We start from the raw sequence: 26,413 nt of genomic DNA, 5'->3' as shown, positions 1-26,413 counted from the left end.
TCGAATGAACAATTAAACGATGGCGCTGCCGCAGTCTCGCTTAAACGAAGCGACACTCTAAGCCACACGCATTAACGCTTTCACGCTCACATCTTACGCCACACAAGCGTAAAACGCATCCGTCTTTCCTGCGAGGCGGCGTATTAAAACAGCTGCGGCAGCCCCACTCCTAAAGCTTGAAGGGACCCTGCAACTCTTTCGATAGGCGCTTTTACTCTTTCCTTCGCGTCTTGAAGCACTGCAAAATCTATAGTTATCGCAAGCACGGATCGGCACTGCGTGATTTGTTCGTCGCGCCAGATGCGCCTTCCATTTCTGCTCTGTTTTAGTGGCTTTTTTTAAGTTGCTATCGAAACGCCTCCATTGCTGCAACTGAAGGCAAACCGGCGAACAGCCGCTACATGGAACCAATGACGTAACTCGGGGCGTCTAATGCCATCAAGGCCGGGAAAGAGAGAAAAATATTTTGAGCGAGTTTTCAAGTTATCTGATGGGCATAGAGCAGTAATATTTGGCTAAAGTACATTGCGACCCCCTAATCTAAGTACTGGCTGTGTTGGGTGACAACGTTCTGCAAAATTTAGGATTTCGAAAAAGTTGAAAAAAGTGTTGCAGGGTCCTTTTGACATCAGTGATTGGAAAGTATAAACACTGAATGTAACACCTGCAGTCCAAAACGCTTCATCAATTTCAGAGCAACTTTTTCAAGTTGTATATCTGAACCGAAGCGTAGATGCCCTCAGCCACTTTTTAAAACCTGGGTGATGCTTTAGCCGTAAGATTTTAAAGTCCCGGCTAGAGACCTCTGGTGTATCCAATCCAAATTTGAAACATATTCATTCTTGACAACAAAATAGTTCCTGATAATTTTAAAAAGACCTCACGTTTATGGCAAATAAATAACAGCAACGTTCGTAGAGGCTTACGCAAAAATATATTAAAAAGTTCTGTTTATTGATCAATCCATGTTAGCGTAGGGCGAGGTGTCCTTTCAAACCAAGGCTCAGCAAAGGTCGTAAAGTTGGTACTTCGTCGAAGTGCCGCAAACCAAGTCAAATATGAATTCGCAGCAGCTGTTCTCTTGGCCCAACGCACTCGCAGGTTTCCATAAACTGCAGCTAGCTCCTGCACCATATCAAAATACAGCTTAGTAAAACTCTTTACAAAGTTCTTTATACACACTTTTTCTAGAATATGAAGTAGGAAGAACGAATAGTGTGTTTTTTTCTATTGATTGCTTTTTCCTTCACCTCGCGATCTGCAGATAGTTGTTCCTAGTTACAATTTCCGGTAATTTGTAATAACTAAAACATTGACAAATATCCCTCCGAAACAAATGCTTGATTGGTACAGCACCGCATTTAAGGGCTCCTTTTCAGGAATAAATCTATACGAGCCGCGTAAAAGGCGTGACTCCTAGGTATATTAAGATGGCCTCATTCACACAAAAAGTGTAAGTAGTTGTCTGAGTCGTGACTTGTTTAGTGCTACAGAAAAAGAAAAAAAATCCTCTGGGAGTTTTGCTTCTACAGTAAGCCTACTTTATTTTTTATTATATGGTAGAAACGCCTAATGAAATTCTCGGCCGTAATCACTCCGGCAGAGCAACCAAACCGCAAACACTGATCATGACCAGAAGCTTTTACTGCACTCGATAGGTCGATAAAACGTGTGCCCACGAGGTTTTCTTCCCCTTATTTGGGCAATGCTTTGGTCAAATGTAGCACTCTGTTTATTCTTTCCGTCCTCTACAAAACAACTAATTTGATGCAAATATTCACCGCATCATCAAACTTTGTTAGTGGCCTGAACGTCCCCAGTTTATGGTAATTTTATTCTACTCGGTCACATCATCAGAAAAAGCGTGTTGCTAGCTTTGACTATTTTAAAGCCTTACCGACTAGAGGACGAAGGTTTTAGCTCATCGTGCTCTTGGAGAAATTGCATAAAAGGCCGCGTGCCTCGTAAAATTTGCAAACAGGGGGATATCCCATTACTTTTTCAGTTCCGAGAAATATTCCATTTTAGAAAATTCCGGTTCCATGAACAGTCCGGCTAGTGTGCCGTAGTTGTTTGTGAACCTTCAAGAATTTCTACTGAAAGGCCGATATTTGATTGTAATTCTATGTATCGAGGCTAATTTTTTACGGGGTTCAAGCCTCGTACTTTGCTCTACCAACTTCTAGCAATTTTTTTTCAACTTTGTGGGCTTTGCGCCTTAGCAAAAATAGAGTGCAGGTTCCAGTAACAAACGTCTACTGCCTGTTTAAAGGGCTAATGCGGTTGTCATACAAAGTAGTACGACGCGGGCTGTGTACGCTGAAGAATCTATTTAAATGTTTTCTATACTTTTGTCATGTTTTTATAAAACTTTCAATGAAAGTGTGTGCCCCCGGTATACAATATCTTCTCCATTCAAGAATGTTAGACACACTAGTGCTTCCACAATCAACTTTTAAATTTTAATGAACCACTTTTTAAAACAACCTTAAGTAATTTTTAAGGGCTGACTGCATAAAAGTTGTTATAAATTGTGATAAACCGTAAATATTTTATTCGCGTTTCCGGAAGCACCTACACCATGCTTTCGGTAAGTTTTGGGGCTAGAAATATTGTAATTTGTTTCCTCCGGCTCTTCGTTTTCAGCTTTTCTGCTGCCACAATCATTTCCGCATGAATAATGATACAAGGTAACTTTCATTATGCGAGAATAATGCAAATTCAATGAAAATACAAAAGCCTCTCACTGCTCTGCAGGCAGTGACGTGAATCCTTAACCGGTTGTACCAGACCCGAGAAGTGCCCGTCGTCTAGAGAACTTGCAAACGCATCCGCAAGGTATCTTCGGCTTTCAGCGCAATAAATTTCACGTTAGTGCTCCAGCTGTTATTAGTGTTTTTGGGCCCTACATTAAGTCAGGAATGCGATTGTGTGGTGTAGCGGCATTGTTAGACTGGGGGAAATTAAGAAAAATGGGCACGGACATATTGACCTTAAGATCATGCAGGTTGGACAGGGTACAATGGCAGTGTAAGACACAAAAATAACGGGCTGGCCAAGCTGTTTAGAAGGTCAGAGAAAGCTAAGGTAAAGTGGGAGCAAATAAATAGGAATAGTGAGGAGAGAAGCAGAGCGGAGGAGAGGAACAGTTTGTCAACAAGGTCTCACACACACCTAGAAAACCATAGCAGCCTTACATTGACAGTAGCACAAGACCTCTTCGGTGATTTTTCTTCAGAAAACTGGAGTTCTTGTTATATACTTTATTCAATAAACGAAATCTTTGGTAATTGGTTTTTAGACACAGTAGTACCACGGTAAGACACTACTAGAAAAAACTGCTCTTGTGACACAATTAGGCTAGGTATTTATTATTATTTGATATGTACAAGTAGTATAAAATTGTAATGCTGGTTCTTTAGCGCCGACCGATGAATTTTGAAGGGTTCCGCAAAACATTTTTGGGCAGATCGTTTCGCGGAAATAAGACATGTTTACAAAACTTCAGAAATGTAGGTCGTTATTTATTCAATCACCTTGGTTGATGTAGCTGTGGCGCATAACTTTGCAGCTGCTGCAGTCCCTGTAAGCAGCTGTGAAGTTGAAGTTGAGCCCAGGCACTGCAAGGACAATTTCAAGCTCTCTATATTTCCCGCCTGCAAGCATTGTCTTTTGAGGTGGAACATTTTGTTTGACATTGCCTCGTAATGTGTGATTGCAGCTTTTGCGACTGACATTGTTTTAAACAGGACAGCAGAAAATAGACTTTAAGAATATTGAATAGGACAAACCATTTAAGGTGTTATTTGTCCTTCTTACTATGTACTATGTATTTCCGTGGGAACTGCTGGCTAGCGAGTAATACAAGAAGCAGAAAAAACCAACTCGTAACATTGAAACCAAATATACGAATGTGTACAGACGACCTTAAAATTACCCAGAAAATTCTTACGGCAAAAAAAAAATGTAATCTCAAATCCTGAACATAAACCGCAGCAATATATGCGCTTGGCCAATTATGTTTAGCTTGCTTACGCCCCTGGACGTAAACCATTACACGATTGATACATCTTAGAACGTGCACGTGAGAAAATGGTAGCTCAAGCAGACGGGGCTAGATTTCGCGGTGTGGCGTGCAAAGGTTTAGGTTCAGGAAGTGACATTTCAGCTAATCGGGCTGCATGACTCGTTGAACTCCGCTATGTACCTTTTTAGCTCATACAGCAGTTTAGGACGAACATTCAACCTGTTGTACGCAACAGCCGTAAGCTATGGTGTTTAACAGTGTCTTTGTAGATATTTCTGATCCTCTTGACACTTTGCCCAATTTTTCTTTTATTACCCCTGACTTTCAATTCTCCCATCCAGTGTCTATGCGGCTATGTAAGCGCTCATTACGTCCTAACAAATTACTTAAACTACACATGAATGGAGTTTTCAATAAGTACAAATTTTAGCTTCTGCTTGGATTTGCAGCTTCATTTGCACAGACGGTATGTCGGAATCGTTAGTGAGCGACCTTACATCCCTGACACTAAGCAAGTACATTTAGATGGCGGAAACCTGACATGTGTATCTTCATAGCATACTCTGGGGTTAAAAAACAGTTACTGCACTTTTGTTGCGGTAAAAGCAAAACAAAAACCTTGCTGGTTTACGTTCACGCTCGCACGAAAACGATTTTTAAGAAAGGCTAACTATACAATCTAGGGTGAATGTTCAAGCTAACTAAGCAGAACCGAAGAATTTGCTTTTGCATATCCTCCTATTGTCATATTGGGCTGCAAAGCAGACAAGGAAAAATCCAAAGAACAAAAAAGCGTAGTGATTGCGTCGAATGTACCGTAGCGGTAAATTACGTGTTAGAAAAGCTTGGTTTAGAGTCTCGTAGGAGATCGATCAAGAAATGAGATATGGTAATTCGTCGAAGAAAGTGACTAACGGAATGGTGAGATGATTCTGTAAATATGCGGGCTGCAGCTTTAATAGGCGAAGTTATAGAAGTTGGGGGTAGAAAGAGAACGACCGCGGAGAGAGTTGAGAAAAAAAAATTTCGTCATGAGGCGTATTGATATAGCTGTTTGACGAATTACGTGAAAAAGCGCCTACATGCAGGTGTAACAATTCGCTTTCAAAATATTGCTTTAAAAAATTTTGAAATCAAGCGCTGGCAAACACGTGTTTTTTTTTATTCGCCCCATCAGGTGGCACTCGCCTTCACTTTTTCTTGGCCTATCACCGGCCTGGTAGCAGCTCTTTAGAGCGCTGCCTAAATGGGGCGAATTTCGCCGACAAGCTTCGCCCGGCGGCGGACGCTGTAATGACGCTGTGTGGTCTGGTCGCCCGCCGGTACTCCACACACTTTTCTAAACTGGGGGAAAGAATACGTTTCCTTATACAGTTAGCATAGTTAACTCACTCACGACCTGCCGTTTGTCATTGATTATTTTGATTAACTACTACGATTCCGCGGCAACACCCATAGTTAGTATCGCGCGTTTTATTACTGGCACTTCAAATTTGTCCGGTTTCCTGATTCCATCAGAAAGCCCACTCAAATCTATACAAAATAGCTGCTGGCATTCAGGAAGCGACTGTTGGGGTGTAATGACATTAGTCTGTTTCTAAAACTATACCTGCCCTAAGAGATGCGCAGCATTATCGTCCGTAATTGTTACTCAGTGTCAAGTTTAGAAAGTCAGCGACAAAACACGGGGGAATTTCTCGCACCTTGCGCTACATTTTCACTAAACGCACAAGGCCAGCTGAACATTTGCGTGTTATATGAAGTCTTTTTTTGTCGACGATTTGCAGAGTGCCGCGTTGGCTAGCGGCTCGATACATTATTATAATCTTCAAACATAATGGGTAAACTTCAGTAACTGATCATATAGGGATTGCTCAAATAGTTATTTTAGTTGTACCATAGTAGTAATAGCACTGTTGGGGTGAGTGGTTTACGACCGTAGTCCACTACTTCGAGCAGAAAAGTTTGCCTTTCTATTTCCGGAAGGGGACTTTCTTTATAAACCTCTCGCAATAATTTTCCTGTGCAGAATGTACAAAAATATTTAGAAATATTTACACGTCAGATTACTATAACCCGTATTCCTCTGGTATTTTAGATTCAGCAAGTGCACTGTTTGCAGGCTTACCATCGACGACTTCTGTGTAGAGCACATTTTTCGCGGTGTATCCAGGTGATGACTCCAGGGTAACTTTAACGTTCCTGTGGGAAACGTAACTTTATATCAATATGTTCAGTTTTATGATCGTGACGGAGGCTATTCAGAATAATACGAAAAGTGATTTTACCCACAGTGTAATATGATTTAGGAATAATAACCCACAATTCTGCATTGAAATACATGCCCTCTAAGCTTATTCCTCCGGGACTATAACAGAACTCCGGATACGGCGGTCATATGTTAGAAAATATCTTTCCTGTCATGAAGAGCTCCTTGCGCAGAGAAAATGCCTGGACAAACTTTTAAGCAGGGCTAGCAATAAAATTTTCAGAGATATTCTGAAAGATACAAGGATCGGAAACAAGATTCCCGTTCCATAGCAAAAACATTTTGATGAAAAGAAGTTTTGTTAACCCCTCCACGTGGAAATGTGAAATTGTATGCAGCTAACCGTGGCAACGCAAACGCATGCACCCCAACCCTCACTACATAAACCGATATATTGTTTAATTTTTTATTCTTTAAGTTTTCAAAGTGACAAATAAATTGCATGGTCAAATAGTGAAAGCTCTAGAAAACAATTTGCATAATTGCAAAATCCGTACGCTTAAACCAGCTTTTAAAAGCTCCACAGGTGAGAACAACGCAGACCAAAAGCAGAAATGGGACTACATAATCTCGACGAAGATTGGGCATTGGGTCATTTGTACGACCCCAATTATGGTTGAAAAACACGACCCCGGCATTAAAACGCCACGTGGCAAGTAGCCTACGGTGGCTACATCACGATGGACTGCAAGGTTTTGCTGTTGGCTTCACGGGAAAATGTTCTCTGCATTCCCATAATGTTTACCAAGCCACTGCTTGAGGACGCTAAGGTAAAAGAAGTCAAAACTCACGCTTTAATAATGGACGTTTTGTTTAAACTCTGATATTGCCTAAAAGCAGAGATATCTATTCAATGTTCTCGCCTTGTGCACACAGCATTTTCACTCAATTACCAGAATATTTCTTTGGGCGTACCGCTATTGCTAGCCTTCAAAGACGGCGATCCAAATTTTGTAGGATTTCATTTGCGTGTTTGTTATATTTTCACAGGGATGGCTTTTTGTGTTCAATGCACAAAATAAATTCTGCACTGAGCGGCGTTACGTTTGCCCTATTTATTCGCGGTGACGTACGAATATTCTAAGCACTCTAGGGTTTAGCCACTCTGTCTTGAGTTACACGTAGAAGTTGAGAAAAAACTGTGGGTTTCTGATGATTTAGCGGGCCTCTAAAAATGTTTATTCTGAAAGCACAATTTTTGAGGGCTCGTATTACGTCTCCCATGACAACGTACCGCTCTTTAGTCTGAAAATGGGGGCCAAAGCGAAGCCGTAGGGTTTTTGAATTTTGAAGTAGTACTTAGCCATCTAAGGAACCCCCAACATAAGGATTACGTTGTTGCTTCAAGGCACACTGTAACAGCTGAAACCATAACAGCTGCTGTTACACGTTTTATTACACGCTGTTGATGAACTGGGTCATTTTTCTAATATTGCACAAACGTTTTGCTACGTAGTGTTGAAGACAAAAGCAATGATGAATACATAACCTACTTCAACCATTATGCTTAACGCAATATGTAAGGTGCATACGCTTTCGTGGTTCTGCAGCCAATTTAGAATCTCCATTACAAAGTGTACATTCATTCGCTCCTTTCACTGCCGAAGCGCTAAATGCGACATATCCCGCCTTTTCATGCCTTTTGGTGGTTGAATTTGACATGCAAAAATCTATGTTTTAGGGATTGTTCTTAAAAGCTTCATTTTTTTATTGCGGGATTTTGCTATTGAGCATACGGAAAGCTATGTGTAGGGGTACACTCCGGATTCCCGAAGTGATTTGAGCAGGGGGCCTTTATGCGGACCTTGTATTCGCGCCCCAAAATCTGGTGGACGCCCGAGGCGCAGGCCATGTGAGGCGATGTGCACTTGGCGTAGGCATTGCAGAGAACGGCAACTCCACAGCAAAAGCTCCGGTGTTGTCTGCTCAACAGGAACAGGGTACAAGGGGCACGTCGAGTCAACCGGGCATGGTACTGAGGTGGCCAGGTCCTCGTTACAGCCGGCGTGCGGACGACCTCCAGGCTAAGACGTCGGCACTAGGCTTCATTGCGGCGAGACAAACCCGCCAGAGAGATCCGTACCGCGCAGGGGTATGATAGCGCGCGCGGTCTGCCCTAGACGTCGTTTTGCACTGGCTAGATGAATAGCCACTGAGGAAGGTGCAAGTGTACGGGCATACTGCACACACGCGGGGTAAGTACCCGCATCTGCAGCCTGCATTGTGCGCTGGCTGTGGCATTGGCGCCATGTCACGTGAACACGGCATGGTGTGTGTTTACTAAGTCCTCTTGTCCTAGCAGACGCTTGATGAAGGTAAGAGCACACGAAGCTCTCGTACAGTTCTCAATGAATCAGTGTAGGTTGTATACTGTGAAGAAGCTGGGTTGAAAAAACAGTTGTGCGTAACAGAGCATCCCGAACTGCCCGGAGTTCCGCCTGGGTTGGTGGCCATTTCTTCGTCGTAATGCAAGCGCACGTCACTGGAACGGGGTCGGACAAAGTACAGCGGCATAAAGAAGAGTATCTGAACCACTGGCTTCGACAAGAATAGGCGTAGAAGAAGGGCTAGTAGTGTCCATACAAAACCAGAATAGGAGCACTTATCGTTCAGGGATGAATGCGGGCAAACGTTCGTGTACCTGCGAATTGGTGCAACTTTCACGGGGCTGTGTAATGGTGTTTGATAGTTCTAGGGCTGGTGAACTGAACATGACACTCCAAGAGCAGCACCATCTAGATCGAGATTTGTTTTTGGAGGTGGGCTTGTCGACGCTGATTTACTAGCTCAGGTAATGTGCTTTGTTTTGGAGAATAAGGTTTGGGGTGAGGCCTGAAATATCGGTTATTGCTCACATAGCTAAATTGTTTATTGATTAGTGGCCTCCAGTGTGACTTCGTGGGAAAGTGGAATTGAGCTGGATAAACAATTCGAGGCTGAAGAATGGCTCGTACAAGGATGCGGGTTTTTTGGATTCTGTGCCACCATCTTTTTGAGAAATGCTACAGGACATACGCCGCCATCGTGAAGCTTGATCTTTTGCAGGGCGAATGGAACGTTTTCGAGATCCGGTGGCTGTAATATCCCCAGACGAACACCCGTACAGTAGATGTTGTTGGTATTAGCGTGCCTTGAACAGAAAGACTGATAGGGGATGTTACCAGAACCGATGGCCCTATGTGTTAGCATCAGTAGAGAAGAGCGGTTTTGTTAAATGAAAGTGTTCGGCCGATTTACCTGCAGCAAGAATTCGTTCTATCAATTGCCTGTTGGAGCCTGACACATTGGACGTGAAGCTCCTGGTGAAGAGACTATACTGGGGCATCGTCCGCATATATGATGCTATGGATGTGAGAAATAGCACCGAGTCACCGTGCAAGGGGTGTCGTAGCCATGTCAAAAGGCAAGGGGGCCAGGACACATCCCTGAGAGACACCATGGTGGGGCTGGAAGGAACCGATAGGAGATCCGTTGGGGCTGATGTAGGAGGTGCACCTTCGTTGGTAGGAATAAGCGAAATCACATAGGCATGAGGGCAGGTGAAGGGAATGAAGTACCGCAGCGATGACCGCGCCACCAAGGTGATCGTAAGATTTCTAGGCGTCCATGCCTAACACAGAACGGACAGGGTGGGATCTACCGCCAATCAGGTTAGTGTCGGAGCGGTGCCTAGAGAATCCTCTGCGCAAAGATTGGGAAGAAGTATAATTTGCATGGGTGGTAAAGATGAGGCATGTCGAGCCACCACTGAAGTCGTGTGGAATGCATTCGCTCCAACAGCTTCCAAATGGTCGTCGTGAGTGCTGTGGGCCCGGGGTTGCGCATATCGATACTCGGTTAAGTGGGTTCTGGAATCGTAATTACATCCGCTTGAAGCCAGGCCAGGGGAATTGTACACGTCAGTAATACACAAATGTATGCGTCCAGGATTGCCACCAGAGAGGAATCGTCGAGGTTCTTGTAAGGTATACATGTTACTCCGTCAGGACCGGGGGCTCTCCGGTGTGTAGCATCCGGTGTGTCGCAATGTCAATTGCTGTAGTTTGTAAATGTAATAGTGACGGTATACCCTCGTGTGGGCTTCCGATGGCGGCATACCATTTTTGGCGGAAGAGTCAACGGATGGGGAATGATGGCTGGGTATAATTCAAACTCGCGGTATATAGTTTGAGCCAGCGCATCTGCAAATTGTCATGAGGTTTGGTTGGAGGTGAGTGATTCTGACGCACCAAGGACTTGCTATCGCGGTGATCATTCCAACGAAAGAAAAATGTGCCATATTAAGCAGAGTCAGACTAGAGCCATAACGAAGTGCACATATCAAGCCAACGCTCAAAGAACACTCGGCGTTTATGGCAGTGAGCCGCGAGAGTGAAAGCCTTAAGGCACATTTAAAAAATTCGAGGGTTGGGATGGTAGCGAGCGAGTCATTCCAACTACAACCGCTGTGCCCACAGTTGAACAATGCGCAAGTCATGGTTAGGGCGGCTCTCCTCAGCCCAGCCTACAATTGTGCACGTTCAAGAGCCCTTTGTAAGGACGATAAATGGCCATCTTTGAAAGTTGGTATCTGATTAACGGAATTCCTAAACTTCTCACTTTAACTTCTCAGCCTTAAATTGATATTATATTTACGAAGTCGCCGCCGAGAGGACGAAGATAAAAGATCTAGGGGAATGAGATGATGGTCGCTACCTCAGTATTCTGGCCGCGACCGCTAAGTAACTGCAGATGGACCAAGCTACCAAGCTAGGTCTGGGGAACGTGGAGGCATGCGAGTGGACGTAGAGTGGCGACTCGAGTGGGTCGCGTAAACAAATTGTGAAGCGAGAATGCTTCATGCTCTTCAGGGGTCCTTAACCTTGCGTACTCGCAATGTCATAGCCCGGGCTGGATGCGGAGCATTAGTTACCCGCAATAAGGATGCGACAACCGAGATGTTGTGCTCGGATATGCGAAATCTACTCAAGCCGAACACGTGTGGCATGAGTACTGTGAGGACGCTGCTAGCAGGACACCAGGATACTTCACAGCGACTCAGCTGAACACTCACCGCAACAATTTCTCGCCACGGGGAGCATCAGCTTTTAAGGTCAACTGATTGCTAGGGAAGGTGTGTGAGGACATACGCCACAGCTTCACCACGTGGCCTCGATGGGGCGATACGGTATTCCATAAGTGTTGGAGATGCATAGCCAGTAAAGCAGGGGATACAGGGTCGCCCGTTCGCTTCTTGACGCAGTAGAGCCAACACCCGAAGCGAGCCAAGCTGATGACGTTCCTTAAGTTCACCAAATTTTGAGGCAGGCCCCTACGGTTCTCTGGTAGTATAGTGTCATTGCGTGTAGTTGCGAACACGGTGGGCGTAGAATTTCTTCGATGCGTACTGCAAGAATCGTGTATGGTATTTGTAGTTTCTGCACCACGTAGTTAAAATTGGAGCGAGCGTAAAATGCTACAGAGATCGAGGCTGCGGCTGGTGTTCTTGTAGGAGGAGGTGGAAGCAAAGAAGGAGTTGACAGGAGAGTATAGCTTCACATGAGTTCTTTTTTGCAGTAGCAAACTTTGAGCCCCTCTGTGAGTCGTGACAGCAACTGTGCACGGCGAACGGACAAATTCGCATGCTTCGTTTGTAGTTCTTCGAGGCGAAGATCCATCCCTTCTAAGGCAGGGGAATTCTGGTTGGCCTCCTGAAGACAGGAGCGCTAACAAGGTTGACGTATTAGCACCAGTTGTCTACATGAAAACGAATTCACGAGTGGTGTGGCAGAGACTGATTCTAGTACGTCAACTGCAATATCATCGTCGTCGTCGTCGTCGCGGGAAGCTTGGAGATAGTACTGGATTGAAAGCGGGAGCCGTTGACCAAATTTCGAGATCCTCACACGCGTGCGGGGTGTGGCATTAGGCTTCGTTGGGAAATTACTGTGTGTGATATTGGGATCATAAGATTTGCACTGCCCAAAGCGAAATTTAGGGACAGCCTCGTTTTCAGCGGTAGCATTCGGATTCATCGGCGCCTGAGTAGGCAGTGGGCTTATACAAGACGTGCGCATGTGAACCTGTTGCAATTATTCATAACAAAGTACTGGCCTCGTCTTGGAAAGCTGGGAGGGAAGGATGCATCAGTCGATGTATTGCACTTGTGATTCTGGGGGACCAAGAACAATAACGAGGCATGTACGACGACTGCCAAGGCACCGGGCCAGGAGTGCTTCACGCATTTCGCATCGGATGGTGTCCAGGAGCACGACAAAGGGCTCACCGGCATCCACGCCTGAGACAACATAAGCTTCGATTGATAATTCAGCAATAATGTGCAGGGAGTATTTTGCCGGCACATGAATATTGCGAGTCTCTATATTGCACCTCATTATATATACATTGCACCTATATTGCAATATATTATATATCCTCATTATATATATATTGCAACTCTATTGCACCTATATTACACCCTTGGTGGTAAACACACAGGCGAAAAAGTGCGTCCGCTGCGAAGATCTGTAATTGTGCATTTTAAAAGTCGTCTATTGCATACATGCTACATAATATCCACCCAGAGGGGCCTTTTGAGAAGTCATATGTATTACCATACACCTCCTATTACGGTCCCAAATATTCGTTCTTATCCAGGAAGATACCCCTGTACCGGTTCATTTGATTTGTGAGACCAGGAATACGTTATTTTTATGACGTTGCTTTCTTTCATACCTGCTTTTGCGCTGAGGAATTGCGGCCGGGCTATGGTTGGTTGAGGCATGCAGGTGATGCGTACTAACCATCACACTATCCCAACAACAAAATCGTTTGCAGGCAAGTCTTCTGAAGCCACGACACCTTTGGGCTCGTCGCCCTCGTCTGATCTTTTAGTACTGCTGACAGCACTCTTTTGAATGTCAATATTGTTACGTAAGCAAAAATATTTGGGACACTTAAGTCTCCATACGTGCCGTAAAGGCAAACGCCTGGTGTAACATAACTTTTACTGCTCCACACTATCTGCGTTTTTTTCTTTGCTTTCTTTCCTTCACTGTCTGGTGCAAATTACCTGGACAGGTATTTCAACTTCTACGTCCTGTTCGCCGTGCTTCTGTCGCTGTGGGTTCTTCTTCTGTTGGTGCAAAATACACAAATAAGAAGAAAATAGCACATGCTGCAGCTTCCCCGTATCAATGAACTGCGCGGCTGGAGTACGTTTGTTCATTTACGTGCCGTCAACGTTGCCATATCTCACAGCATGCACGTATTTTACCTTTTGGATCCCCGCTGGCAACGTGTGGAAATGGCATGAGAAAACCGCACTCGGGCTCTAGTCTAGAGATCAGGGTTCAAAGCTTGCAGAAACTGATGTGCTTTTTTATACGTTTCCAGCATCGCCGTGTTCAAGTGCAGTATGAGAATTACAGCAACGATGCTTTTTCTCACGATGGGCACTTCGAGAAAATGTTCCAGAAAATTAAGCCCCCTTCGTGCGTGTTCAGCAAAAAATCCGCAAGTCTTGTTCTATGTTTTATATAGACATCAACTCACGTGGTGGTGAGAAACACACGCTTCATTTTTACGAGTCACGCCCTGTTTTGAAGCCTAATGATGGCAACGATAATTTTTGAAATTTCGCATATTCTAGACTGAAAACTGAATTTGTTATCCATTTTCGCCCGCAATATTTCCTATTTCAAGAGCCTTCGCACTTTTGTACCACTGGCGTGCTTAATCTTTGTACGCTTATCAAGCTACCTGAGTTCTCCTAATTACACACGGAGAGGGAGCCTCTAATCTGCAGGTTGACAAAGTTATCTAAAGCCACTGCCTGTGCGTCTACATTCCCTGTAAAGCGCTTGGTCACTTCACATTTCAACTTCGTAATGGAGCTACAGGTACCTTGCGTTTCAGCTTAGGAAAGGCAAACTTGCAGAAGATGCCGTATGCTAGTGTGAACAATGGGACTGGCGACTCTTGCTCCAATTCTAACATTCATCTTGTTCAGAAAGTGGCTGCCGTTTTTATTTCAAACATCTCAACTAAATCCATACGGCGTTCCACCACAGCTGATGAGGGTAATGTAAAACGCGACGTGTAATACTTTTACCCTTGTGCTAAGCTAAAAGGTTTTGCCCGGTTTGCACTAATCAGCACTCTTTATGGGATCTGATGGCTCTGCAGCGTTACACATTAAAACATTTGTGCTCTTGACGCCAAGGTGGAGCGTTTTAATGAAAAGCGGTAGCTCTGTGAACGTGGCCTGCTGAGGTAAAAGCAACCTCCTTTGCGTTTTTGCGCGCGGTTTGAGATGTGATCCCTGCATTTACGCTGTGTGGTTACACTGAGTTGCTTGAACGCAGCCTTAAATACCACCTACGGGCTATTTGAAATTCTTAGTGCGCACCCCTTTGGATACCGTGACTGCTGTTTAGCGGTGGCGGTGGCGACGGCCACGGTCACGGCGACGGTGTTGTAACCGAGCAAGCGACGACAAAACGAAAACTGCGAAGGAAAGCGTGCCCTTAGGGTTCCGGGGAGGCAGCATGCAGCGCCCACATGAGACTCTCGTCTGTGCGACGCTCAGAGAATGGGTGAGGGGAGCCGTGCTCGGGACGGTGATATGCATTCACTTCCTAAGAGACAGTTCGGGGTCCCTTCCTGAGACGCACTTCGCCTCACCATCGCTGTGGTCGAGAGAACCAACGAGTGAGTGCTGCCTCATCGATGATCTGCGGCGTTCGCCCATTAAGTCTCAGCTGAGCTGCGTAAAAATTTCGCATTAGGAGTGTCGTAAGTGCCAGCGCAATTTTTTTTTCAGCGAGAAGAGAATTATCTGTGCGAAAATTAATGTATTAAGCGAAGCTGGGTCGAGTTTGAAAGTAGCCACTGGCAGTTTGATACGTTTTTCTTGTATTAGTGTTTTTGAGACATTTTTTTTTTCGGTATGTGTAGCTGATTTCAGTTCCATTTATTCCTCATTACTATTCCACCAAGGTAGCAGCTGCGGCAGAGAAAGTTCCTACAGCAGCTTGTAATAACAATCTCTTGCTTTTTCTTTTCCGCACTCGAGCCGAGAAACTACGAGCAACAATCTGGATTTTCGTGATCGCTCTGTCTTTGCACACCGCCACGCGTGAAAACTGGTTTGGACACTCTCCCGTCGCCACTTTTCAAAGGCCAGCAGCCACCTTTACATAACCGCACACAAGACGAGTCATTTACACCAACATCGATAATTACCGCGCCAATAGTTCAACACCTAAAAGCAAAATAACGTATTAGAATACAAAAGTAGGCTTAATTTTGTTTGTACCATACTCCTGGTACAACGTTTTGCGGCGCCAATTTTGCATACGCTTTAGTCCTTTCACTTTTTGAGCACCTCGGAGCGTTTTACGACCGTTGGATCATGGAACGTTTTCGGTAAGTTTCGGGAAATACAACTTCACAAAAAGTAAGCACATGGCTGCAAGTACGCCATTTTATTGTGTGTGGGATTTATTTCATGTTTTCGCAAGGACAGAACTTCCCGCAGGTGTTCATTAGTGGCCTCCAGGAATACAGTAAACAACTCCTAGACCCTTTCTCTGCTGCCGAAAGGATCATAGTAATGGGCATACTGACCCCTCCGCCGCCCGTCGTAGCGGCTTTAATCTTAGGCGAGAATTGACCACAACAACCTACGGGGCAGAAACTTGGAGGCTCACTAAGAGGGTTCAACTTAAATTGAGAACGACTCAGCGGGCAATGGAGCGGAAAATGATAGGTGTAACATTACGGGACAAGAAGAGAGCGGAGTGGGTCAGGGAGCAAACTGGTGTTAAAGACATATTAGTAGAAATTAAGAAGAAGAAATGGACTTGGGCAGGGCATGTAATGCGAAGGCAAGATAACCGCTGGTCATTAAGGGTAACAGAGTGGATCCCTAGAGAAGGCAAGCGCTGCAGGGGGCGGCAGAAAGTTAGATGGGCAGATGAGATCAAGAAGTTTGCGGGGATAAATTGGTCACAGTTGGCACAGGACCGAGGTAATTGGAGAATAATGGGAGAGGCCTTTGCCCTGCAGTGGGCGTAGACAGGCTGGTGGTGATGATGATGATGATGATGACCACAACGAGTTTTTTTACTACTAAGGCGGTGTTTAGATTTATAGGCAATATTTTTCGCAATCCACTGCAGACCTCCCTCCATTACACAGAACGGGTCACATCGGCTGGGCTGTCGTTATGGCTTTTTGTTCATCGCATCGACATTCACAATTTTTATCAGGCTTTCGATTGTGCAGAACACCCTTGATGCAGCCAAAATAACTTTTCACCATATTCGATTAGCACACAACACAAAACGTCGAGCCCATACAGCACACCTGCTCAAATGATATCCGACGGCCATGAACAGTCACGACACCGTGACTTTATCATTCCTAGTAATTTTTCTGTGCAATTCATTTACAACGGGATCACCAGGAACACTTTAAACGAAAAAAAAATTACATGTGTTTTTTTCATTGCCCTTGTCTGTTTCATGTTCCCCCGACCGTTTCCCTACTCCCATTAATTATCATTTTTAACGCATGGCGTGCGATCACCTTAAAGGCACCGAGCAACACTTACCGTCGACTACTCGGAATGTATTTTAAGGTAAAGACTATCGTCCCAGCAATCTCCTCCCGCAAGAATTATAAAAATCCGTTCACTATCACCGAAACTACGGGCGATAATAAATCGCGCATAAATGTTCCCTCTCAACTCGACCGCGGACAACGCGACGAAAGCTGCGCGCTCTCTCCCGGAGAGGGGGGGGCGGCTTGCGGCGGCTTCTCCGGCGGCCTTCGATATATGACAGGCCAGGGAGTTTTCCCCTTTTCTCCGAAACTTGGAGGGGTTTATTTCAGGTTAGGCGCCACAAAAAAGCAGGCATGGCTGCCTGGTCGCAAGCTCGCGCTCGGGCTGGTAGGGCGTCTTTGAAGCAATTAACGTTTGTTGTCGAGTGGTATGGTTGCACGGGAAGTATTGAGCTCATCATTCAAGCTCCGCGCACACTCAAAACACAAAAGAAACAACAAAACTGTGCCTACAGGTTCAGGTATAGAAGAGGGTCGCACACAGCGCCGACGGCAGCGGATCGTCACAGGAAATGGGAGAAATTAGCCGCGAAGTGGACCAGTGACAGCCGATTGGGCAGCCATGGCCCGCATGACGTCCTATAGGCCAGGCCATGCCAGGGGTTTATAATGAGGAGAACTGAAGAGAGGTTGGTCGGCTTTTCCGCGTCTTTCACAAAGACTTGCGCGCTCACCGCTTCACGAGCATTGTGATATTTGGCTCAGGTATTCCTGGCAATGCAATCTAAACGTCGCGTAGGTTTACTTGCGCTGCTAAAAGAGTGTTGCAGGGTCCCTTTAAGGTGGGCTATCGTTTGTATCAATAAAATGTTCCGGCAGACTGGCTGACCCGCCCATGTTCGAGGGAGCTGTTGACTGACCGACCAACTATTGACAGGCCGAAAGGCTGAATGGCGAAATTATTATTGAACGTCCAGTCAAAACTGCTGGCCCTAGACATTTTTAACTTTGCGGGCACATCTCTGTCATGGTGCAGGGGAGGCCACAATGCAGAACATTACAACTCCAGGTATTTAAAACTGCTGAACTGCAATTTTAAACTTCTGTCTTGCAGGCTCGTTAAAGTGCTGAATTAAGCCTTGCTGATCTAAAAAGCAGTTCCCCTGTTCTGGCATAAACAACCATTAAGGTAAAATATGGATGCGAGGGTAACTTGCGTGTATCGGCGGATTACTTCACATCGATTACGCCTTTACCGTATTGAATTCGTTTTTGCTCACAAATGCCGTAAACAATCCAAGTTGAAATAAACCTCTAAATGAGCTCACAGGCCTCCGAACGTAAATCACAACCAAGCTAAAGTGGCTAAGAAGTGAAATCAAACCCAGGTGAAGGTGCCCGACTTGGTTAGCTCACATTTGGAGAAGTACGTTCCTAGCCTGCCGTAGGAGCTCCGAGAGCTTAATTTACAGTCAAACCTTTAAGGAAGAGAAAGGAGCAGAAATGATCTTTAGCAAACCCAGCTTCGCCTCTCCTCCAGGGTTCTGAGGCAATGTATGTGATTTCGTACAAAATCACGGGATTGCCCTTGTCTCCGCCCCCCCCCCCCTTCCGTGAATGATCGCACAGTAACGCATAGCAATGCCTTGCTGACAACCTGGAGCTGGCGGTAGAAGCACGTAATGGCTGCGTCTGCAGAAGGCCATCAGCAAATCACACGAAAGCTTTTCCTAAACGTCTACGTAATACAATCCGGAAAGGAGCGTCCCGCAGAACAGCAACGTCTTGAATACGTGGCGAAACGTGCCGGGAGACCGCGAGTATATGCTGGGTTTTCTGCGAGTGAAGGCAACGACGTGTGGCGGCCATGAAAGACAACGAGTGTCAGCACGACGCCCCGAAGCGACCATCGGAGCAACAATTCCTGGCCAATTTTCATCTCAAATTCAGTGATCCAAGAACGCCAGTGCAATATAGTCCAATGGTGCTACATGAACTCCATTGTGCTGGTTTGAATACTATCTTGAATGAGGTGGTAAAAGCGGTTTCATGGTTCGATTTACGTACATTTTCCCATATACATGAATTCGCCATTTTTGCGCAGTTCTACAACTTTTGTACCAGTTCTTTCTATTGTTGATACATGATCGCACTCAGACACGGCGGTGTAGTACAACTAGTGACGCAAAAAAGTAATCTGGCGGAGTGGTTCATTCAACTTGATTTCTTAAGCCAGCAAAACGAAGCCCACTTGAGAATGGTGAGAAATTATACGTACATTGGGGTCTGGTTGAAAATATTAAAGCAGCTTTTACTGCAAGTATACTAGCAGTAACTAGTATATTGACAAATGTACTAGTACATTTACAGCAAATATCCTAGCGCTAGTCTTGTACAGTTCTCCTTTTGTCCTTCGTATTTGCGAGCTTTTAGATACTATGTCTCCATACTAGGGATCGTCGCGGCCCTGCTCGTCACGGCCCTGCAAAGCGAATAAATAACTTGCGGGCTCAGATTTGATTCGTATGCTCTGTGCATCACAGTTGTAGCCAGTAGCAGATTGGAAAACTCTGCCGCCGTGGCTCCGTGGCTAAATTATTGTGCTGCTGAGCTCAGGAACGTGGCTTCGATCCCCGCCGCTGTGGCTGCTTTTCTAATTGCGGCGAGAAGTGATGATGTCTGTGTGTGAAAATTTTGGCCAACAATAAAGAACCCCATACGACGTGCCTGATAGCCCAGGCGTAATATTGCCTCGTTCAACCCCACAATCAAGCACAATCAGTGCGGTAACACTCTGCATGTAGAGGGCTCGAATACGTTGGGTTAGTGTACGCCAGCTGCAAGTGCATGTGGTCGAGCTTGATAAGATATTCTTACTGATTAACTATGATAGATAATTTATATGATAGAATTCTGTTTCCGGATGCGCATCAACAATTGATGCACCCATTTGTAAATAAGTGTACAGCCACTTACGCTTGACTGTCGCCGTATTCAACGGTGAACGTGCCAACCCCATTTTGGAAGGGGCCGTCTTCGTTGATCACGACGCAAACAGGATCACCTCCAAAGTAGGGATCGTATGCGTAGTTTCGGTAGATAACATACCACGCCTCTGTCAGGGGGAAGCACTAGAACGGGAGTAGGTGAGGGGAACAGTTCACTGGCGAATTTGTAGAGGTAATGATTCTAATAAAATAGAAGAGCCATGCATATATGCCACGTGGGCAGTTTTACCCGAGATTTTCTAGGTCATGTAAAATGATCCGCTACAATGAGTTAGAAATACAAGCTTACCTATCGACCTATCGAGACATACCGAAAGCACTTATACGCTTAGCAATAATGCAGAAATCACCCTTTTTGGTTACAGTCATTACACATATCAGCCGGGATTGCACGTTTTCTTCTTACCACAAAATACTTTGTGGACCCGAAAATTTTGAAAACGCTATACTTATGGGCCAACATAGACTATATATATTTATTTAGGCATCGCGAAACCTTCCCGCGTGTACGGTTTTTCTTAATCCTAAGTGGGAGGACATATATAGTTGCAAATAACCCCCGCAGCAGGGGCAGGCTTTTTAGTTTGATCAGTTTAAACTTCCGAATCAAAATGGGGACAGCCATCAAGGACTTCCCCGAGCACTGATTTAAGGCTTCTGCCTTAGGCCATTCGTTCGTAGCGCCACATGGCTTAAGTATGTCACTTTAAATATACCGCCGTATTTCCATTTTTATTCAGTCTCAGCAATAGGCTTAGAGCTGAGTGACACCTACGCCACTATTGTGACGTTTGCAGCGCCTGTGCTCTAATGACGCCAATGTTGGGAGCAGCAGCAACCAAGTGAATGATTTTAGAACGCCGCCGATTAGAGGGAAAAGGAAATTTATCGCAGAGTTTGTCATGCACGAGTGCTTCAAAAACCGTACCTCTAAAACATGTTGCGTAAATTCATAATTGCAAACCAGGAACATTTAGAGCACCAGCCGTTCAGGTGCACTCACGAGGAAATCCCCATACCGTAACCAAGCGGTAACGGTATTTACTAGGAACTTGTACTGAAACGCCAATTTTGAGCAGTTATCGAGCCAGCATTGCTTAAAACGACACCCTCCCATTAGGTTCAAGCCACTCTTTTCAAGTTCTCAATTTATGTACTAACATATCACTTACATCAGTTTCATCCTGATAGGGTCCGAGCGCAGGATTGTTGTCGATGTAGTGAGGGCTTGAACTACGCCTCAGAGCTGCCGTAATCGACAGCAAACCAAAAAGCAGAACGACCAGAAGCGTTCGTGCCATTGCTCTTCTCGTGCTCTGAGCAGAGGTGCGAGCGGAGAATCGTAGGACAGTCTTCTGTAGGCTGGATTTATCTCCTGTGTGGTTGTCTGTGTAGGCACGTGCCCACAGCTAAGGGCAGCATGACCCGTCAATAAACTCATTACAGGGGCATATCGGTCGAAAGATATTTTAACTGCGCACAACTCGCCTCTTCCTTCTCAAACAACGTTTGAGTGCGCTTGCCCAAAGGGGGAATTTCAACGAACGCTGCATTTCCGACGTTGTCAATAACCGGACATTGGGTGGAAATCTGCACCACAGACGTTTTCTGGGAGAGGAGAAAGGAAACATGCGATATTTTGTGCTCCACGACGCGCACACATGTAGTTTTTTTTTTTTTTGAAATCTTTCATGAGATCAAACTGTATGCCGGATACCTGGTAAATAGCTTATTTGAACTTTTGGGCGCAGGTCATTCTAACTTCCGCTTTCCTGTGAAACTGTTTTTTAGCACGGTGGGTTTTGCGCACATGTTTTCCTTTAGAGCAAATTGCAGAATATTTTATTGTGATAAGCCAAGAAGGCTTAGTTCATAAATTGGAAAAAAAATTGTGGTCCATTGCAATTGCTGCAGTCCATACAAAGTGACGGAGTTTTAAATGCTGGACGTTGAAGAAGTGTGTCCCTATATGTTTTAAACTCATTAATTGGAAACGAATATACATTGCTACATGTGGATAATATTTCGAAACTAGGTAGGTAAATTATAACCGACTCAGACAGGTCTATACGGTTGTAAATGTCAATGTTAATGAGGACCGTAGTATGAAAGCATAACCAAGCAAACTTTACAAACTTATACCGGCATGGTTTGCGTAACTAGAAACGAAATACTACGATATACAGAATCCTGCTTTAACTTAAGCATGTATATGCATCAAAAGCTACTTTCAAGCTGAAAAATTACTCCCAGCCACAAACAAAAACGGTTTTCGATATCAAAAATAACTTCCTAAATAAATATATAATTCCCTAAAAATGAAATTCGGGCATCGTGGGTGGGAATTTAAAAAATAATTGATAAGAGTAAAAGCCGATTAGATCAACAAGTCTTTTGCTTCCGCCGACGAAAATGACATCACGTCTAGTGGGTCTTCAGCAGCTGAACAGACCTAATATTTGCTGCCACTCAATAACCCACTCACGACAGGTAGCAAGAAAAATTTGGCGACCTTCGTTGCCCTGCCGGAGCATTTGATATCACACTTGGCGTAAGTAGTACCACAAATTGTGGTTAACATGTATTGCAAAAAAAAAGAAAAATGTGACTAGCATAAGGCAGTTGTAAAAGCGTAGACATTTTTATTCTTCTTCCACAGTTCGTCCACTGGCCGTAAACGCTGCCGGAGCACAGGGGCTCATTCAAACGTTAAAAGTTGGGCCTACCTCCGGCCTGCCTCTCTCTCTGTTTCTTGATTCAACGCCCTGCCAAAAGTTTAAAGGGACCCTGCAACACTTTCGATAAGCGCTTTTACTCTTTCCTTCGCGTCTGGAAGCACTGCGAAAGCTACAGTTATCCCTAGGAGAGAGCGGCGCTGCGTGATTTGCTCGTCGCACCAGATACGCCTTCCGTTTCTGCTTTTTGTGGCTGTATTTTTAAAGTTGCTATCGAAAAGCATGCATTGCTGCAACTGAAGGAAAACCGGCCAACACCCGCTACATGGCTTCTGTGACGTAATTCGGGCCGTCAAAGAACGTGAAGAACGAGAGAGAGAAAAATCTCTTGAGTGAGTTTCCAAGTTATCTGATGGGCATAGAGCAGTAATTTTTAGCTGAGATATTTTGCGACCCCTAATCTAAGAAGGGGTTGTGTTGGGTGACCACGTTCTGCAAGCATGTAAGATAAAAAAAGTTGAAAAATCTGTTCCGGGGTTTCTTTAAATAATACTTTAAAAATAAGTTTACATAGACCGAACCATTTGAAGCTAATAAAACCCCTGGCACAGGTCGTACATGACGAAATTATTTCGCATAATAAAAACTTCTGCCCACTGGTGCAAAAAATGTATTTAAACGGTAGCCTCGCGCATTCTATTAGGTGCAGAGCACCCTAGGAGCGCACAATGTCCGTCCGCGTCTGTGCGCATAGCATTTACAATCGCAAAAAATCACACAAGCACCGGAACCGGCAGGATCCGGGCCTGTGTCTGGTATACCAGACAGGGTTAGTGCCAGTCGTCTTACCCATTGGGCTACGGCCGTGAGTCAGTACCCGAACGTCAAACGGCTTACCCCGCGCCTGTAACGATGCGGAGTACCTTAGGACCTGCCAATGTCCGTCCGCGTCCATCCGTGCGCACATCACCATCAAGCGAAAATCAAGCAAAATTCAATTTCAGCCGTGAGTTGCAGTTTTATTTACGGAATAATCAAGCTGCAACTCACGGCAGAAATCGAATGACGGTCGGGGCGCAAATCGGATGTCACTCGGGGCGCAATTTGGATGTCATTTCGAGTCCGCGTACTCTGCACCCTGGCCATCATCCATGGAGTGCAGATGCTGCCATTTTTTTAGTTAGCAATGTGCATTGCGTTGGTTTTTACGACAGCAAGCGAATAAATGGGCGCCGAAGAATCAAAGGACGTGTTGTAAATGGCGCAGAAAGCCTTTGGAACGTGCGAGATGAAAGAAACCGCGAAAAACAAAACAAATCGTGGTCGTGCTGTTCCAGTCAGAACGAGAAACAAAAGATAACGAAAAGTATGCGCGCTGTCCGAGGACGAGGCAGGCGAGTAATGAGAAGGCTGGAAAATTGAATTTCATATAACAAACCTCCGTTTATTTGATCCGATTCCCCGCCAGAGGAGGGAGATAGCGAGGACAAGAGCGTGAGGGTGGTAGCAGAAAGCGGAGAACGAGTAAGGCTGTATATGCGGCAGGCGACTGGCGTATTTCGACGGCGTTTGTAACGAAGCAACAAAATACGCGGCGAAATATTTAGCCTTTCCGAATATATTAGGGGCACCCACAACGTCAGGAGGAGGAGAAGGAGGAGGAGGAATAAACTTTATTTTTGCGAGCTTTAGGCGCCGATGACTGGGCACCCGCCTGGTTTGGGTTTCCTCTGGTCCGGGATACCCTGGCCTGCGCTGGCCACCCCTGCCCTCTCCACCAGGCTACGCTGGGACGAGAGGTCAGAGCTGGTCGGCTGTGCCACCGACTGCTCGTATGTTGTTTGGGAATTAGGAGTAATGAACGATGTTTATTGACACCCCCATACCAGATGGTATAGGTGCCACGGTGGGGGCAGTATATGCAAGATAGGTGGTAGAGGGTGCAGTACATTACATGGAGTAGGTATTGTGGGGTAAGAGTTCGTTTGCAGTCGTCGGAGTATTGTAGCTTCGGTTCTGGATAGGTGTGGGTGGGGTGACGGGTATTTGTTGGCGCCCGCACCGGTAGTGAACATTGTAGAATATGTAAATAAGTAGAAAACATCATTTTTCTATTTTCTAATCAGTATTTCGAAAAAAAAAAGTTATTCATTATTCGGGGCCACTAGATATGAGAGTCCGCTTTGGCACGAGCACCTGTCAAACCCTGAGGGTTAATTTTAGAATTTTCAGTATTCACGGTAGCTCGCCGGGGCGAGAGTGTCAAAGTCATTTGCTTTTCAGGACGGCTTGAGAAATTGTTAATTGAAGCCAATTTTAAATGTTTTTCAAGCTTAAACCTAAAACTGAAACTTGAAGTCGTTCACTTTCATAGGGTTTTTATCGAGTCTTACATTATATAAATCTTTCCTTCGATTATATATCTATAGATTTTGCGAAGCTACGTCTCTGTAAAATTTCACTGCACTTAAGCGTAATGCATATTAACTAAACACATTAGAAAACTTTTAAGTGGTTACTTTATCATTTTGGGTAAATCTCCCATCATAAATCTACACTTTCGGTTGTATCAAATTCTGAGAAAAGATTTTTCGCTGCTTGAAAAAGCCTGTTTTCCCTCTCCCATTGATGTTATAAATAAATTGGACGACTCCAACTAAAGTAGCTAACTTCGGTTTACTGCGCGCTCCACTGAGAAATTACCGATTTAGTAAACGTTAAAAATACGTATACGTTTTGCGACGGATTTGTTATTCAAGCAGGCGCATTTGCGTTAAAAATCTATGAGGTGTTTGCGGACGGTAAATTTGAAACGTGCTGATGCGATGATGAGCGAAGCCCGGGTAGCCCGCATGTCGGTCAATGGCGTATCGTTTTAGGATGTGGTGCTTTAATGTACTTTTCTAAGCTGTTCTCCGGGCATAGGGATAGTTGCATTGCATATCTGCAGGAATCGGTGTAACGTTTTATTGCAACGCTCACGTTTGCGTGGAATAAGCATGGAATATTTAATGGTTGGTCTTTTGCCGGCCGATGTCCCTTAGGATATTCGGCTGGTGTACCGAACATCAATTAATCCGCCCCCAAACTTGGATAGAGACCTGGCCACAGTGGCATTTATTTCTTCTCTTCTCACACAAAAGGATTAATCACTTAACATCGCCAATGCTGTGAGCACGTATACAAACCTACCCTATGTCGGCTACATTTAGGCCTTTACCAAGTGGGTCACTACCAAATGAGGTCGTACCTGGGCGGTCTGGGACCGTGTTAAGCATTCACGTTTTATCAAAGTCATCGCAACGATTCGAAAAGTTTTTTTGGAAAATTAAAACTGGCATTGCAGAGAATAAAGTTTTCCTTCCGACAACATATTAAAGCACAGCGAGGATCACGAACAAACAGGAGTACTCCCTTGCTGTTGTTTATTGGTTGAGCACACACACAAGGCGTCATCGCCCCCTTCCGCCTGTCCCATCGGTTTCCAAGCGTCCCACTCACCGTAATCTCTTCCCCTATGAGCTACACATCTCCGAGGAGTTTCTACCGGTGCGTCTAACTCTATGCCAGCATTCAGGCTTCTCTTTATCACCTATCATTATTCCAGTTCTACCTACACTAGCAGTACACTACACGAAGCCCCGCGTTGAGCAGTGTGAGACGGTTCTAACTAGGTCATCGCCTGAGCGACCGTATATGCTATGGATGCTAGAGCCCGGAAAGCAGCCCCGTAACGTGCGTTTAGAGGCTTCCTCTTCCAAAGAGACTGACTAGGCGGCCGTGCCCTTTACCTTGTACACAAAAATGTTCATTAGGACTAATACTACACGTACTAATACTACCGCTTTGTGAAATATTTCAGTAAAAGTGTTCCTTAGACTATTTT

At 45.0% G+C, this 26,413-nt stretch overlaps 1 protein-coding gene across 1 annotated transcript; it reads right to left on the bottom strand.

The window, feature by feature from the left end:
- Positions 1 to 905: 905 nt before the first annotated feature.
- Positions 906 to 21,372, bottom strand: LOC144144927 (uncharacterized). Its single transcript, XM_077676432.1, has 5 exons — positions 21,025 to 21,372; positions 19,821 to 19,975; positions 6,156 to 6,229; positions 3,537 to 3,620; positions 906 to 1,125 (listed from the first exon to the last, which is right to left on the bottom strand). The coding sequence occupies exons 1-5, from the start codon at positions 21,151 to 21,153 to the stop codon at positions 1,004 to 1,006; spliced, it is 564 nt and encodes a 187-aa protein (XP_077532558.1). The 5' UTR covers positions 21,154 to 21,372; the 3' UTR covers positions 906 to 1,003.
- Positions 21,373 to 26,413: the final 5,041 nt, after the last annotated feature.

The sequence above is a fragment of the Haemaphysalis longicornis genome, unplaced genomic scaffold, assembly GCF_048455015.1.
Source record: "Haemaphysalis longicornis isolate Haplotype H1 unplaced genomic scaffold, Haemaphysalis longicornis Haplotype H1 scaffold_7, whole genome shotgun sequence".
In the NCBI taxonomy this organism is placed as follows: Eukaryota; Metazoa; Arthropoda; class Arachnida; order Ixodida; family Ixodidae; genus Haemaphysalis; species Haemaphysalis longicornis.
This window is presented reverse-complemented; position numbering and strand designations above follow the sequence as displayed.